Raw genomic sequence first — 17,714 nt, forward strand, 5'->3', positions numbered from 1 at the left:
TTTGCGCTGCTGTGACACGTGCACTGCACGTCTGAAATCACAGAGTAAGGTACTCCTGCAAACAACAGTGTCAGCCCCACACGATAGAAGCAAGAGAGGGGTCAAACGCTGTGACGTAGGCCCACGCCCAGACCCAGCTCACCCAGGCGGAGAGGCCACGGGCCCTGCAGGAGGCAGCACGTGAGCCAGAGGCACGTGGGAGGGTTCTATTGGTGGCCACGTGTCTGGGTGCAGCGGAAGCAGTGGGATTTGGAATTCCGGTTGTCCGCAAGACGCCACTAAGAAGCTGTTAGAACTGCGAAAAGCAATGAAGGGACATCTCCCGGAAGTGGACTCGGGAGGCGGGGAGGGGAGGCTGGAAGGCGGAGCCCACCACCCAGGTCAGGCTGGGGAACAACCCACCGCTACAGACCCAAGATTAGAACCCTCCGCGGAGAGAAGCCCCCGGCTCAGGCCCCACCAGGGGAAGCCTTGCCCTGCGGCCCCTGCAGGAAACCCACCGCGCCTGCAGCTGGGCCCGGGAGGCGCCTGCTCGCCCTGCAGCCCTGCTTTCCTCCTGCGGACTTCGCTTCAAAACCACGCTCCCAACTTCCTCTTCTCCGCGAAACAGCGCTCCTCTCCGTGTGCTCCCCGCTCGGCCGCGGTTTTGCCACAGCTTGCTGGGCCCGGATGGCAATTCTCCGCTACTCCTGAAGAAACCCACTTTGGCTGGTAACATAACTGGCGGGTTATTTCCAAGGGCAACGGAAGGAGCAACGAGGACACTCGCAGGATAGGAGAGCAGCACACACACACCGCGTGCACGTCTGCACGCTCCTGACGACCCGTCGGAAAGAGAAAGGAAGAGACGGTGCCATTTGCAACCGCGGCGGAAGGAACGACGTGCCCCAGAGGAAATCTGAGCAAGGAGGTGGCAGGCCTGCTGTCCCAGGACAGGGCACTGGGGACAGAAAGGGAGGAAGACGCACGGGGGCGGAGAGCTGCTCTGTGCTCCTGGCCGCGGAGGAACCGCCCCTGTGAGCACGTCTGTCCTGCCCGGAGCCATCTGCAGCTCCGGGGTGTCGCACAGAAGTCCCCACGGCGCCGTGGCAGACTCGGGAGGGACACCCCGCCCCGCGCGGAGGCCGAAGGGACCCGCGAGGCCAGAGCGGCGGGAGTGCGAGCTCCGCCAGGGGAGCCCGCTCCTGGACCGCGAACCGCATGAGGCAGCGGCGGGAACCGAGTGGGCGCGGAGCAGGAACACGGCCGCGCGGCCCCGCCGCCCGGCGCCGGTGAGGTAAGCCCCGCGGGGGACACAGTGTCACCGCGCACGAAGCCGCGCAGGGTCCTTTCCCCCCAGGGTCTGGCGAACAGCGCCCCCCTCAGCCTCCAGGTTCCGGAAGCTCCTCTTCCCGGGGCCTTTCTCCTCGCCTGCTCCTCCCTTGGCGGGACCTGAGGGGACCGGGTTGTTGTCAGTGTGGACGCGGGGTCACGTCCCCCAGTGTGGACGCGGGGCCACGTCCCCCTGAATCCTCCACAGCGGGTCCTGACGAAACCGGGTTCTTGTCGGTGTGGACACGGGCCTTCATCCCCCCGAAGTCTCCACAGAAGGTCCTGTGGAGACCGGGTCCTTGTCAGTGTGGACGCGGGGCCACGTCCCCCTGAATGCTCCACAGTGGGCCCTAGGAGACCGGGTTCTTGTCAGTGTGGACGCAGGGCCACGTCCCCCTGAATCCTCCACAACGGGTCCTGAAGAAACCGGGTTCTTGTCGGTGTGGACACGGGCCCTCATCCCCCCCCCCCCCATGTCTCCACAGAAGTTCCTGTGGAGACCGGGTTCTTGTCAGTGTGGACGCGGGGCCATGTACCTCTGAATCCGCCACTGCGGGTCCTGAGGAGACCCGGTTCTTCTCAGTGTGGACGTGGGCACTCATCCACCCGACGTCTCCACAGCGGCTCGTGAGGACACCGGGTTCTTGTCTGTGTGGACGCAGGGCCACGTCCCCCTTAATCCTCCACAGTGGGTCCTGACGACACCGGGTTCTTGTCGGGGTGGGCACGGGCCCTTGTCTCCCCGAAGTCTCCCCAGCGGGTCCTGAAATGCTGGGTTCTTGTCGGTGTGGACACGGGCCCTCATCCCCCCGAAGTCTCCACAGAAGGTCCTGTGGAGACCGGGTTCTTGTCAGTGTGGACGTGGGGCCACGTCCCCCTGAATCCTCCTCAGCGGGTCCTGAGGAGACCGGGTTCTTGTCCGTGTGGATGCAGGTCCAGGTCCTCCCGAATCCTCCATAGCGGGTCCTGAAAAGCCGGATTCTTGTAGGTGTGGACACGGGACCTTGTCCGCCCGAAGTCTCCACAACGAATCCTGAGGAGACCGGGTTCTTGTCGGTGTGGACGTGGGCCCTGGTCCACACAGAGTCTCCACAGCGGGTCCTGATGAAACTGGTTCTTGTCAGCGTGGACACGGGCCCTCATACTCCCGAATCCTCTGCCGCCGGTCCTGAGGGGACCGGGTTCTTATAGGTTTGGATGTTGGCCCTCGTCCTCTCGAATTCTCCACAGTGGGTCCTGAGGAGACCGGGTTCTTGTCCGTGTACGCCGGGTCATGTACCCCTGAATCCGCCACCGCTGGTCCTGAGGAGACCGGGTGGTTGTCAGTGTGGACGTGGGCACTCGTCCACCCGAAGTCTCCACAGCGGGTCATGAGGACACCGGGTTCTTGTCTGTGTGGACACAGGGCCACGTCCCCCTGAATCCTCCACAGTGGGTCCTGACGACACCGGGTTCTTGTCCGGGTGGGCACGGGCCTTCGTCTCCCCGAAGTATCCACAGCGGGTCCTGAGGAGACCGGGTTCTTGTCAGTGTGGACGCAGGGCCACGTCCCCCAGTGTGGACGCAGGGCCACGTCCCCCTGAATCCTCCACAGTGGGTCCTGAGGAGACCGGGTTCTTGTCTGTGTGGACGCAAGCCCAGGTCCTCCCGAATCCTCCACAGCGGTTCCTGACGAAACCGGGTTCTTGTCGGTGTGGACACGGGCCCTCGTCTCCCCGAAGTCTCCACAGCGGGACCTGAGGAGACCGGGTTCTTGTCGGTTTGGACGCGGGCCCTCGTCTTCCCGAATCCTCCACAGCGGGTCCTGTGGAGGCTGAGTTCTTGTCAGTGTGGACGCGGGGCCACGTCCCCCTGAATGCTCCACAGTGGGTCCTGTGGAGACTGGGTTCTTGTCAGTGTGGACGCGGGGCCACGTCCCCCTGAATCCTCCACAGCGGGTCCTGAGGAGACCAGGTTCTTGTCAGTGTGGACACGGGGCCACGTCCCCCTGAATCCTCCACAGTGGGCCCTAGGAGACCGGGTTCTTGTCAGTGTGGACGCGGGGTCACGTCCCTCTGAATCCTCCACAGTGGGTCCTGAGGAGACTGGGTCCTTGTCTGTGTGGACGCCGGCCCGGGTCCTCCCGAGTCCTCCACAGCGGGTCCTGACGAAACCGGGTTCTTTTCGGTGTGGACCTGGGCCCTCGTCCTCTGGAATCCTCCACAGGGGGTCCTGATGAAACCGGTTCTTATCAGCATGGATGCATGCCCTCCTCCGCCGGAAGTCTCCACAGTGGGTCCTGAGATCAGGTTCTTGTCACGTGGACAGGAACCTATGTCGTCCTGTTCCCCCACTGTGCTTGTAATGGCACAGACTTAAGGTCAGAGTGGTCCTTCATGAAGAGCTCCTTAGATGGTGTTGTCAAGGGCCTCTCCTCCAGGTTGGAAATGGTCAAGGATCTGGGCACATGACACAAGGCAAAAACAAAGAACAAAAACCCCACACTCTTTGAATTGTCCCCATTCTATCTTAGAGGTGGATTGGGTCTCTCCCAGTGGGCCTGTGCTGCCATGCCATAAAACTCCAAGTCCCAGGAATCAGAGCTTCTTTCTTCCTACCTCTGTGGGCTCTGGGGGCTTGGGGAGAGTCTTCCTCAGAGCCTTCCCCCTTTTTTGTCTGTGTCTCCTGCCCTGTGCCTTGGCGTGCTTGTCATGGTCTTTTGATAGAGTGAAAAGTCTGGAGGCTCCTCTAGGGTGTCTCTGTAAACAGGCTGTGGATACTTTGAGTTTTTCAATGATGACTTTGGTGGTCTTGGACCAATCCAGCCAGCTGCAGCATGTCAAGCGTTGTAAGCAACAGCTCGAAGCCAATGACGAAGACCCACAAAAGCCAATCAATGTCCTTGTCTCCCTCCCTTTGGACAAATGATTCCAGGAAGCCTTGCATTTCCATGATGGTATAGTGCCTGTCACCATTTCTGTCTCTCACGCTGGTCCTTGGACATGTAGGTGTAGTGGATCGTGACAGGGAAAATCTGGGATAGAAGTTATTTCTTCCCAGAGTCATGTTCTGTGGCCTCCCACACTGAGGTGTCCCACCCAATACCTGACAGGTGGGGAGCCATTGGCGACAGCAGCGAGGATTGCAGCCACTAGGGGGAGCTTGCCTTGGCCAAGACCTCCACCCTGGGTGCCATGATGCTCCTTGTAGATTTGCCTCCATCACTAGCTAGGCCTGGCTAATCAAGCACAACACCATGGTGCTGGCCGCAACACAGTGGACCAAGCAGCTGGTGTCTTCTTCGACACTAATCTAGGAACACTGTCCTCGGTGTCCACCTCCTTTGGAGGTGAATAGGAAGTACACACCCCTGTACCCCCAGACTGGTGCCTGCTTGTTGGTCTCTGCAGGGAGTCTGACCTTTTATGGCACTGATAATTTAGGGTGAGGGTTTCTGGCAACACCTGGCATAAGCCCAAATCAAAGCTACAGACCACCAGCAAGCACCAGCTCCTTCCCACAGCAGCTGAGACGTGAGGGTGAGGAATGAGTGAGCCATTCTTAGGTCTAAGGCATTGTAGGGGGGCATCAGCTAGGCTCCCAATCCCATCCTTGGGGATAAATGTATTGTGGGACTCAGCTTCTGGACTGAATTAAGAACATGTAGACTGTGACCTGCTGAAGGAAGTGGCAACAGCAAGTCACAGTGGGTGACAGGCAGCTCCCTAGGCATCTGAGCTCTCGTTTGGGGTACATGAGATGTGTGGGCCCCTTGTGACTGAAGGTGGGGTTTCAGTACACCCCCAACAAAGGAAATGGAAGCACAGGATTTATGACTTACAGAGCCCAGAACAAGAGGGCACAAGGACCCAGGGAAGGGCAGGCCTCCATCCCACATTCGCCATGATCAGGACATAGAAAACAGGGTAGCAAGTACAGGATTTCTTGGGAGCGGATGGGGCTGAATTCGCTAACTTTCACAGGCTCACCTCTGTGTTATTCTAGAAGGTGCTTGGGAAACCAAAGTGGGAACGCTAGGCAGATTCTTTCTACGCTTAAACTCACTGAAAAGTAGGCAAGAGAAAGAGAGCAGGGATTCACCTTTCCCGGTCTCCCTTTGGATGCCAGGGTCATCCATAGACACTTGTGCCTACCTTGCTGATTGATGTATGGGGTGCTCCTTTCAGCTTCATGGTCTCAGTCTCCCACATTTGGAAATTTGCTCTCCAGAGAGGCACAGCTTGGGCTAGTGGAACCTAATGCCAGTCCCCTTCCCTCACAGCCCGCAGACACGCCCGTGTGGACAGGCAGTATGGGTGGGTGGTAGCCCTCCATTATCCTGAGCCCACATGGGACTGGGGGAAGACAGATTACCTGGAGAATGAGAAACTTTTCAGTCCACAACAGCGCAGTTTTGGAGAAAACTCATGAAGTTGCCAATAAAGGAGCTTGTGTCAACTTCTCTTAATTCTGGAACCAGACACTTCCGCTCAAGACACAGCTCTGACTCAGGTCCTCTTCCCAGAAACTAAGGCTGTTTGGGCTCTTACAGGCTTAAAAACTACATAAAAGCCAGAAGCATGCAGTTTTCAAGTTTTATTTCAGAGTGCTGGTCGGTGACCCATGAGAGACCTGGTGTCAGAGCTGTGATGTGCCTGAGGACCCCTGTGTCTCCCGCAGACCCTTGGAAACGTGGATGTCAGCTGTGCCGCCTCAATACTGTATTTTTACAGATGCACCAGATGCATTGTCTATAGTTGTTCAGGGGTCTGGAGGCTAAATTATGGATTGTCTTCTCCAAAAATCTCTTCCTTAACTTTCTCTGTGTTTATAGTTCTGACATTTCCAGAAACAACAAAGAGGAATGCAGCTATTATGGCATAAATGTGACCAAAATCCACTCTGAGATATACCATGGATTCATGACTTTGCCTGACTGGCTGAATTCTTCTTGAAGGGGTCCACAGTCTGTGCTCCCACCAGTGCCTTGTCCGTGCACCATGGAGGATCCCAGCCTGTGTGGCAGTGGCAGTTCCTGTTATGGTTGCACATCCCTCTGTGACTGCATTTCTCTGGGATACAGTCATAATTCAGCTGAGCCCCACTGCCAGTGCAGTAGGTATCCCGACAGAACTATCCAGAAACACAGGAAGTACCAGTTCTCACATGAGGAATCCGGGTTGTTCCTGTGCTACGCTGTGAATCCAGCCCCAGACATCAGAACCCTGGATCTCAGACAGATGGAATCCAACATGTTCTTGCAGCTGAGGGAGATGTGTGACATTCCTACACTGCAGCCTTCCACAAGGCACGCCAGTATGGGAACAGGTTCAGCGTTGACTTCCCCGGGTGTTCTGCGGTGTCCATGTCGGCTGCCTTCGTGATTTATGGTATAGCAGACATCTTCATCTTTCCCAGAATTTCTGCCAAAGCTTTCTTGGCAGTGAATAGTGCGGTCAGTGCAGTTTCCATGATAGCAGCAGCCCTCTTCAGTGCACCCGGTTCCATCTTGCATATGGAAGTCACAGGGTACGCCAAGGACACCCCATGGCAGGACTCTGGAAGATGACGTGTATTTTGGATTGGTCTGCAGAATGTCCTAGCAGCGGAGTTGGTGCAGTCTGTATAGCGTCTGCCTGTATTACATTTGCCCCCAGGGGTTCAGATACAATCAGGCATACAGCCTAGATTGCTGTAGCACTGGTTGAATGAGCCGCAGTCACACTGCTTTCCTGGATCCACTATGTAGTTTCCATAACGATAGTGGGTCAGGCTTTTATTTAAATGCACCACTTCAGTGTTGAACATGCACTTGCCTGTTCCACAATTCATTATGTGCTGCATATGAATGAAGGAACAGTTACTGAAAGCTTCCATTATACCAGTTAATTGGGTCCTAAGGCAGCTGGACCTTTTTTGGCAAGCACATTCATCAGTGTCAATGCACAAGCCACAATTTCTTGCCATCTGATGTGTTGCTATGACAGAAAAGAGTAAATAATGTCTGCCTAAATAACCCAGAATGATGGCATATAAGCCATTGGTGGATGGCATATAGAATATACAACTGGACTGCCATGAACCTCATGGGGCCCATCTCAAATCACATTAACGGTGAATGTGTTTTAAGAAATCGAAAATACTTTGACTCATACTATTGAAGAGAAAAAAGGACTCTGATGCAACACATAATTCCCCGTGTGAGCTTGACGTCTCTCAGTATAAATGACCATGAAACCAATAACTTACATCAATACCATGAAATATTGACTCAATTAAGCTAACTAGCCTTACTAGGAATTGGGCACTTTTTTCCACGTGGTTAACACACTATACATTGTTTTGAAACTGAAAGCAAGTCCTTTGAAAATTCTGTGATGGGATGAACAGAACTTACTAGAGATCCTTGGGGCTGCACTGGCATTTCCTTGAGGAACAGGGGGTCCCCTGTCCTCCTTATATCCCAGGTTATAAGTAGGTCCCATTGCACAGATGTCTGCGACTATCTGAGAAACAAAGTGTTCAAATGATTGGAAATCACCGAGGGGTCTCATTTCATGGGCAAGTTAATCCAACTTCATGATATCTTCAAGACTGCCATAGCCTGTGTCACTTGTGACCATGGAAAAAGGAATCTCCTCCAGGTAGCTGAGGTAGTAACAGTCTGGAGGCATGAAGGGGTAGTCCACCTGCAAGGCTCCCTGAGCATCCTGAGTCATCATCAGCAACTGTCTGGACCAAAAGAGTTTCTTGTGCCGCATGTACATAACATGTGTCTTGCCCCAAAACGCAGGCTATAGGACAGCCAGCCAGGCATCTGAATGCCTTTGCTGTGGTGCGGCTCCTTCTTGGGAATTACCACCTCAGAGGAGACGTAGCGCCATGTGGGATGCCCTTGAGAACCCTGCACAGGAGCCAGCACTGCCCAGAGTGCAAAGAGCAAGAGGGGCGCCCTCAGGGTGACCTGGCCCTCGGCCAGCCTCATGCCCCTGCTCAGAGACATCTGCCAGTGAGAATGGATAAATGGAGGATCCTCAGCAAAGCCAGGTCTAGACCATCAGACAGAATAGAGGGCTGTGCCCGGTGGCCAGCACCCTGCACCTGGGGGCCCCCTGTGGGGTTCGGCAACAGTCCCAGGGTGTGGCATTGTGTGACCCTGCACATCAGTTAGGCTGGGGTAGATATGGGAGGGGCAGGTGGTCCATGGTCAAGAGTGGTCACATGGACATGGGTAGGGATTTGGACCCAGAGGCATGGCTCTAGTCAACACCTTTAATCTTTCCTCCAGCTACTTGCATATGGGCTATGCAGTTATATCACCCTTAACTTCTCTACCAATTCCATGTCCTATGGTACTGCTGGGTCACTTTCTTTGGATGACTACTTTTCTTCATTACAGAGACCACTGCTTTTGCTTCCTTGTGTTGTGGAGGTAAACATTGTCAATTTTACCTTTATGGGTGATGCAAAAAATCGCTTTGTAGTTTTGTGTGTCTTATTCTCCTTGGCTATTAGTTTGCAAGCCATTTGATCCTTTTGGTTTTTGCTTTGAAGGTTCCTCTGAGTTCACTGAGGAAAACATTTGTCAGTATTCTGAGTGATGATTGGTGAACTACAAGGTTGTATTTTAGTATTTTCTTATGCCAGCTGGGGAGAACAGAAAGTACTGCTGACCATGTGTGATCCCCAGGGGTTTTCTCCTCTAATCCCTTATGGTGGTTCTTTCCTGGCCTCTGGCAGTCTCCTCCCATGTAGTTTGGTTCTCTCTTCAGCTGGAGATGGAGGGGAGTTGAGGTTACTTTGGCAGCTTGCACCATGGAGTCTGCCCATGATCAAAAGATGGTATTGACCATGGCACTGCCTTGCTTGTTTAAGTACCCTCTACTGCTTTAAAATGCCCTGGGTCAGGGAGAAACCTCAGAGGTGATGTTTGGACAAGAGTTTGCCTTCTCCCCAGTGGCTGGCCTTCTGAATATAGCTCAAATTCCTTTGCCACCCAAACTAAAACTTTGAACATTGACCTTTCCAGCAACAGGCAGCTGAATTTGGGTTTTGATAACAATGAAATGGAGAGTGGAATGGCAGTTGCCAGGGCCTGGCAGGGAGGGTCAATGAGGAGTAGATCTCAAGGGCTATGATTTTGTGTTATGCAAGATGACAAGTTTTAAAGGGGTCTCCACATCATTACCCCTGTAATTATCAATACTGTAATGTATGGTTAAAATTTTGTGAAGAGTCTGGGTCTCCTTTTCAGTGAGATCTTACCACAATATAAAAGTGGAAGACCCGAGTTTTGCTTCTCACACAACAGTGTGCTGAACTGCATGGACACACTCTCTACTGATAATTTGAAAACAATTAAAAAAAACTTATATGTTTTGAAAACTAACCCTGAGGATATGTCATTTACAGATATCTTCTTCCATTCCCTAGGTTGCTTTTTTGTTTTGTTGATTGTTTCCTTCACTGTGCAGAAGCTTGCTATTTTGAGGTAGTCTCTCTATATATATAATTTTCTTGTTTTATATTAATGTAAATTCAATCTGTTAACATACAGCGTAGTACTCATTTTAGGGGTAGAATTTAGAGAACCATCGCATACATATAACACCCAGTTCTCATTTCACCCAGTGCCCTCCTTAATGGCCACATGCCATTTAGCCCACCTCCCCCACTTCCCCTCAGTTTGTTCTCTGTATTTAAGAGTGTCTTCTGGTTTCCTCCCTCTCTGTTTTGATTTATTTTATTTTTCCTTTCTGTATGTTGTGTTTCTTATATTCCACTAATGTGTGAAATCATAGGATATTTGACTTTTTCTGACTGACTTGTTCCACTTAGCATAATACACTGTAGTTCCATCCACATTATTGTAATTGGCAAGATGTCATTCTTTTTGATGGCTAAGTAATATTGCATTGTATATATTTACCACCTCTTCTTTATGCATTCATGTGTTGATGAATATTTGGGCTGTTCCACAATTTGTTTTTTGTTGATAAGGCTGCCATAAAGATTGGGATGCACGTGCCCTTTCGAATCAGCATTTTGGTATCCTTGGATAAATGCAATTGCTTGATCACAGGATAGTTCCGTTTTTCATTTTTTGAGGAATCTCCACACTGTTTTCCAGAGTGGCTGCGCCAGTTTGCATTACCATCAACAGTGCGAAAGGGTTTCGCTTTCTCTGCATCCTTGCTGACATTTTGTGTTTTCTGAATTGTTAATTTTAGTCATTGTGACAGGTGTGAGTTGGTATCTCATTGTGGTTTTGCTTTATATTTCACTGATGAAGAGTGTTGTTGAGCATCTTTATTCGTGTCTTTTTGCCATCTGGATGTCTTCTTTGGAAAAATATGTATTCATGTCTTCTGCCCATTTCTTCACTGGATTATTTGTTTTTTGAGTGTTGAGTTTGGTAAGTTCTTTATAGATTTTGGATACTAACCCATTGTCTGAGATGTCATACAAATATCTCCCCCCATTTTGTCAGTTGCCTTTTAGTTTTGTTGATTTGTTCTTTGCTGTGCAGAAGCTTTTTATCTTGATGAGATCCCAATAGTTTATTTTTGCTATTGTTTCCCTTGCCTCTGGGGACATGTCTAGTAAGAACTTGTTCTGGCCAAGGTCAAAGAGGTTGGTGCCTGTGTCCTCCTCTAGGATTTTGATGGTTTCCTGTCTCCCATTTAGGTCTTTCATTCAATTTGTATTTATTTTGGTGTGTACTGTAAGAAAGTGGTCCAGGTTCCTTACAAGTTCACGATGCTGTCCAGTTTTCCCAACACCAGTTGTTGAAGGGACTTTTTCCATTTGATAGTCTTTCCTGCTCTGTCAAAGATTAGTTGATCATATAGTGATGTGTCCATTTCAGGGTTTTCTAATCTTTTCCATTAATCTATGTTGTTTTTTTTTTTTGCCAGTATCATCCTGTCTTGACGACTACAGCATTGTAATATAGCTTGATATCCAGAATTGTGATGCCTCCAGGTTTTTTTCTTTTTCAAGATCTTTGGTTATTTGGGGTCTTTTGTGGTTCCATGATAATTTTAGAGTTATTTGTTCTAGCTCTGTGAAAAATGCTGCTATTATTTGACAGTAAATTGAATTATTTGCATTGAATGTCTAGATTGCTTTGGATAGTATTGTCATTTAACAATGATTTTTCTTTTGATCCATGTGCATGGAATATTTTTTCCATTTCTTTGTGTTTTCTTCAATTTCTTCCATAAATGTCCCAGACTTTTCAGAGTACAGATCTTGTACCTCTTTACTTAGGTTTATTTCTAGTATATTATGGTTTTGGTGTAATTTTAAATGGGATTGATTCCTTGATTTCTCTTTCTCCTGCTTCATTATTGGTATATAGAAATGTAACAAATTTCTATATGTTGATTTTGTATGCTACAAATTTACAGGTTTATTGTAGCAGTTCTAGCGGGGTTTTTTTTGGTGGAGTCTTTAAGGTTTCTATATATGGTATAAAGATCAACTCCAGAACTGAATAATCCTATTAAAAAATGGCCAGAAGACATGAATAAGCATTTTTCCAAATGTGACCTACAGATTGTCACTAAACACATGAAAAGATGGTCAACATCACTCCTCATCAGGGAAATATAAATCCAAACTACAATGAAATATCAACTCACACTGGTCAGAAAGGCTGAACTCAACAGCACAAGAAACAACAGGTGTTGGTGAGGATGCAGAGAAAGAGGATCCTTTTGGAGGTGCTGGTGGGAATGCACACTGGCACAGCCACTATGGAAAACAGCATGGAGGTTCCTTAGAAAGCTAAAAATACAACTACATTATGATAGAACAAATGCACTACTAGGTATTTACCCAAAGGATACAAAAATACTAATTTAAGGGAATTGTACCTCTATGTTTATAGCAGCTATGTCACAAACAGCCCAGCTATGGAAACAACCCAGCCGAAGTATGCATTGATTGATGAATGGGTATAGAATACGTGGTATATCTACATAACCCCGTCCACGCACACTGGAATATTTCTCAGCCGTAAAAGGAATGACATTAGCTATTGTTAACGACAGGGATGGGCCTAGAGAGTATTATATTTACGGAAATAAGTCAGAGAAAGACAAATATATGATTTCATCCATATGTAGAATTTAAGAAACAACAAATGGGCAAAGGGACAAATAAGAGAGAAGAGGCAAACCAAGAAATAGGCGATTTTTTCAATGTTCACTTATTTATTTAGAGAGAGAATGGGAGGTGGGGCAGAGGCAGATGGGAAGAGAATCCCAAGGAAACGTCGTGCTGTCAGTGCAGAAACCAAAGTGGGGCTCGGTCTCAGGAATGATGAGATCAAGACAAGAACCCAGATCAAGAGTCGTGGGCCTAACCCATGGAACCACGTAAGCCCCACGAAACAGATACTTAACTATAGGGGAAAAACTGATGGTTACCCTGGGGAGGGTGTGTGGAGGGATGGGGAGGTAGTTGATGGGGATTAAGGGGAGCGCTCATCACGAACACTGGGTGCTGTATTGCAATGTTGAATCACTATATTTTACACCTGAAAGTAATAGTACATTGCATGTTAACTAACTGGAATTTGAAGAAAAACTCAAATAATGTATTTATAGTGCCTGCAAATGGCCATGTTGGCATACAGCCCATGAAGAAGCATTTATTGCAGAAAATATACTACCAGAAAGAATACCTAGACTATTTGAACTAAGGTATGTTCTTTTCCTTTCCCACCCCAGATCAGCAAGAAGAAACTCCAGTGCAAGTAACTGTGACTATAGGCATGTGCCCCTGAGCCTGGCTGCAACCTCCCCTCCAGACTGTTGTAGCCAATACACACGGTTCCCGGTGACCAGCTCCTGTTCAGAGGACTCTTTCCCAGAGGGACAGGATGTCAGTGACCCTAAGCTGTTTGCTGTTGAGGCCAAGCCCCAGCAGGTGCCACTGAGATGTGCGACTCACTCATTGTTGGCAGCCCCACTCCCAGGAAGGAAGCTCTGCCCTGGGCACAGTCCACTAGGGATGCTGGGAACCTGATCACCACAGACCTGACTTGTATGGCAGGAGTCTCATGCCACCAGGACAAGCAAGCCACAAGGCAGTGAAGCTGCCAGCCACCCCTAAACAGAGCCCTCAGTTTCCAAACTGTTTGGAATCCTGTTTGTCCCCGACACGCCCTGCAGCTGCAGACCTTTGCCCAGAGTATTGCCCAGGGTAAGGGGGAGATGGAGTAATCCTCTAATCCAAGGAGCAAATCTGTTCCTATAGAACTGACTTCATTTCCAGCTAAGTGTGAGGAAGAAGGTCTGGGCCTCATGTTGTGGGAGAGTCAGGTGCAGGAGACAGATGGTTTCAGTGGAGGATTCCTAACCTACTCCCCCTCACCTGCAGGAGAGAGCCAGAGCCAGGGACAGTGGAGGGAACAGCTCCTGTCAGAACACACATCAGAGTATGATCTCAACAACTCTCCATTCAGAGGAGTCCGAGGTTGTAGGGTTCAGTCTGTGGAGACTCCATACATCAGAGGGTGGTTGAACATAGGAGTGCTGTCAAATGAAGCAGAGTATCTCATCATGTGGTTTGGGAAAGAAAGAGATAAGGAATGCCCAACCAAACCACTGTCACCATGGTCTGGCTGTGTGAATGTCCCAGGTCACACCACCTCTGTAATTATGGGACTACCGCCCTTCCCTCCACATCATGTCTTTGAGTTTCACCTGATTTCAGGTGTGCATCAGTAGTGTCACAGTTCTCTGGCAAAGCCTCCCATTGATGGAATTTTCGTAGTTGGTTTATTCCTTTATATATAGAAAGACTTTTGCCTTATTCTGAGCTCCTAACACTAAGAAAGATGCTGTAAATATTTACACACCATTTATTTTCTGAGCATGGGATTTCATTCTTCAGGGACAAATACTCGGGAGTGGTATTTCCAGGTTCCTTTTTATGTCATCCATGTATAATTTCATAAGCAACAGCCAACGGTTTTCCAGAGCTGGTGTTTGTTTGTCAATCCTTCCTGCATTGTTTGAGGCCCCACGTATGCTGGATTCTCACCTGGATTTGTTGTCTGAGTTGTTCATACCTGAGCCATTGGGATGTGTGTATAGGGCATCTGTTGCATTCTTGATTTGAATTTCCCTGACAGTCGATGGTGTGAAGAGTCTTCTCCAGTCAGTAACTAATGTGTCTATAAGCTCAAGGATAGGATGTCTACTACACAAGGCTGTGCTTGTTTGATAGAGGTTAGTTTCCTTTTTTCCTTTTGACTGTTGAGGGTTCTTAGCATATTCAAGATGCAGGTCCCTTGGTGGTTATGCAATTTGTGAATGTTGTCTCTTACTCTGTAACTTATCTTACTATTGGTATTCACGTGGGCAGATAAGCGGAATTGATTTTCACAAAGTCTATTTATACCATTTCTTTTTATGGGTCTTGTGTTCTTAGCTATAGTTTTTCTTTTCTTGATGATTGATTGCTTATGACTAATATTTTTTTAAAATGTTTATTCTTGATAGAGAGAGAGAGAGAGAGACAGAACATGAGCGAGGAAAAGCAGAGAGAGAGGGAGACACAGAATCTGAAGCAGGCTCCAGGTTTTGAGCTGTCAGCATAGGGCCTGACAACGGGGCTCAAACCCTCAAATTGTGACACCGAGACCTGAGCTGAAGTGAGACACTTAACTGACTCAACCATCCAGGCACCCCACTGATTTCTTGACTTACGATGTACTAAAAGTCTTGTTTTTTTTTTCTGGTTTCTCTCAATGTTGACATGTTCCCTATTTGGTCTCTGGTGACTTAGAGTTTTGTCGTTTGTTTTTAAATTTATAGACTCTAGCAAATCATTTTCGTGGCATGGTTTTTCCTAATATATGGAAGTTAAGTGGAAATATAGGAAATTGAAGTTCAAATTTCACAAGAGTTGCCATTCTGTGTCTCTTTGGCCAGACTCCTCATCAGATTAGATAGATATGCTCCTGGGGTCAAAAATCACGTTTACCTTTTCAGGTGGTGGGCTTTCTATATGTCTCAGGAGCCGCTGAGCTCTGTGCACACAACTGAGTTCTTGACACAATTTTTCCTTCGCAATTCTATGTGAAACCCTCAAAATCCATTTTTTGCATTGCCAATTTTAGACACTTCATGAATAGAATGCATTGAAGCTCTTGTATCATTTCCTAAAATCATTTTACTCTTGCGTGTTTGGGACTGTAATTTTTCTTCTTCCTTCCAAGGGGAGCTCATATCTGTGTTTGTGGAATTCTTCCAGGCTTCTCATCTCTTAATACTTTCCCAACGTGCTGTGCAATTTTTGACCAAATGAATACTTAGGTTTATTTGTACTCTATCACATTGGGTGATAGGAGCCGCGAGAGAGGCTGCATCATATGTTTTTTTTTTTTTTGTCCCCTTGTATGTTACCTGTCATATTGAATGTTTATAGAACATATAGCCCCTCTCTTTCATGAACCACTAACAGGGGACATGGTTCTCTTCAAGAGACAGGAAAGGAAGACAAGGGAGCTGAGACAGCAAGTCGGGGAAGGAAACCCAGAGCTTCTCAGGAAGCGTCAACTGTCCACACTTTCCAGTTCTGCAGATGTGGGTCCCTGCTGAGGCCCAACCTGGGTTCTTGTGCAGGTGTCTGGACAAGCTGCCAATGATGTGTGGGCACAGGGGAGTTGGGAAGGGCAGCTGTGGTTTGAATTCCAGCTCACCTGGCACTGCTGTGAAAATTCATGAGTATGTTAATTTATGTCCACCATCAGTTAGGGATATAATGAGAAAATGCAAGACGTTAGACTCACTACCTTAGATTCCATGTTCATGACAATTTGTGACAACAATTCTCCCTTCCTTTTTTCCACTTTTAAAATTTTTTAAGTTTGTGTTTAAATATTTGTTAGTTAACATATTGTGTAATATTAATTTCAGTAGTAGAATTTATTGGTTCATCACTTACATTAACACCCAGTACTCATCACAACACGTGGCCTCCTTAATCCCCAACACCCATTATCCCATCCCCCACACACCTGCCCTCCAGCAACCCTCAATTTGGTCTCTAACCTTAGAGTTTATTTTTATGATTTCTTGCTCTTTTTCCCCTTCCCCTAGATCTAAATTCCCCATAGGAGGAAATCATATGGTGTTTGTCATCTTTGACTGACTTACTTTGCTTAGCATGATACCCTGTAGCTGCATCAACATACCTGCAAATGGCAAGATTTCATTCTTTTTTATGACTGAGTAATATGCCATTCTATACATATAGCAGATTAATCACATGGTGGACTTTTGGTCTCTTTCCTCAGTTTGGCTGTCATATTAATGCTGCTGTACACATTGGGGTGCATGTACTTCCTCAAATCAGAAGTTTTGTATGCTTTGGATGAATTCCTAGTAGAGCAATTGCTGGAGTGGAAGGTTGTTTAATTTTTAGTTTTTAAACTGTTTTCTGGAATGGTCCGGGCACTTTGCATTCCCACCAAGAGTGTAAAAGGGTTCCCTTCTCTCCTCATCCTCATCAATATCTGTTGTTTCCTGAGTTGTTAATTGTAGCCATTCTGACAGGTGTGCAGTCATCTCTCATTGTAGTTTTGATTTGTAATTCTCTGATGATGAGTGATGTTGAGCATATGTTCGTCTGTGTCGGTTAGCCATCGGAATGCTTTGTTTGGAAAAGTATCTCCTCATGTCTTCTGCCCATTTCTCCACTGGATTCTTTGTATTTTGGGTGTTGAGTTTGAGAAGCTTTTTAATAGATTTTAGATAGTAAGCCTTTATCAGATATGTGGCTTGCAAATACCTTTTTAATTTCTGTAGAATGCCTTTTAGATTAGTTGATTGTTTCTTTAGCTGTGCAGAAGGTTTTTATTTTGATGAGGTCCCAGTAGTTCAAGTTTGCTGTTGTTTCCCTTGCCTCTCTAGACACGTCTAGTAAGAAGTTGCTATGTCCCAAGTCCAGGAGGTTGCTGCTGTTCTCCTCTAGGATTTGATGGTCTCCTGTCTCACATTTAGGTCTTTCACCCAATGGATTTATTTTTGTGTATGGAGTAAGAAAGTGGTTCAGTTTCATTCTTCTGCATGTTCTGGTCCAGTTTTCCCAACACCCTCTGTTGACAAGGCTGTCTTTTTTCCCATTACATAGTCTTTCCTACTTCATCCAAGATGAGGTGGCCATACATTTGTGAGTCCATATCTGGGTTTACTCTTCTGTTCTCTTGATCTATGTGTCTCTTTTGTGCTTGTAGCTTACTGTCTTGATAAGTACAGCTTGTAATATAGCATGAAATCCATAATCATGAAGTCTCCCATTTCTTTGTGTAGCATAGACATTTCAACACTACTTGCTCCTTAAATCCATGAACATTGAAGGTGTTTCCACTTCCTTGTGTCATCCTCAGTTTCTGTCACCATTTT

At 47.9% G+C, this 17,714-nt stretch overlaps 1 protein-coding gene across 1 annotated transcript; it reads left to right on the forward strand.

Moving 5' to 3' along the window:
• The first annotated feature begins 307 nt into the window (after positions 1–307).
• On the forward strand, positions 308–14,059 carry LOC122222690. The gene is made up of 3 exons (XM_042943235.1): positions 308–711; positions 911–1,276; positions 13,029–14,059. Exons 1-3 carry the CDS (start codon positions 308–310, stop codon positions 13,324–13,326), a joined length of 1,068 nt encoding a protein of 355 aa, XP_042799169.1. The 3' UTR covers positions 13,327–14,059.
• The last annotated feature ends 3,655 nt before the right edge of the window (positions 14,060–17,714 follow it).

This window comes from Panthera leo, chromosome B3, assembly GCF_018350215.1.
Source record: "Panthera leo isolate Ple1 chromosome B3, P.leo_Ple1_pat1.1, whole genome shotgun sequence".
Lineage (NCBI taxonomy): Eukaryota > Metazoa > Chordata > Mammalia > Carnivora > Felidae > Panthera > Panthera leo.

Coding starts and splice junctions, on each gene's coding strand:
- LOC122222690 (XM_042943235.1), top strand. CDS start 308: ATGAAGGGACATCTCCCGGAAGTGGACTCGGGAGGCGGGGAGGGGAGG. Junction 712..910: donor GAAGAAACCCACTTTGGCTG/GTAACATAACTG, acceptor CTGAGCAAGGAG/GTGGCAGGCCTGCTGTCCCA. Junction 1,277..13,028: donor CGCCGCCCGGCGCCGGTGAG/GTAAGCCCCGCG, acceptor TTCCCACCCCAG/ATCAGCAAGAAGAAACTCCA.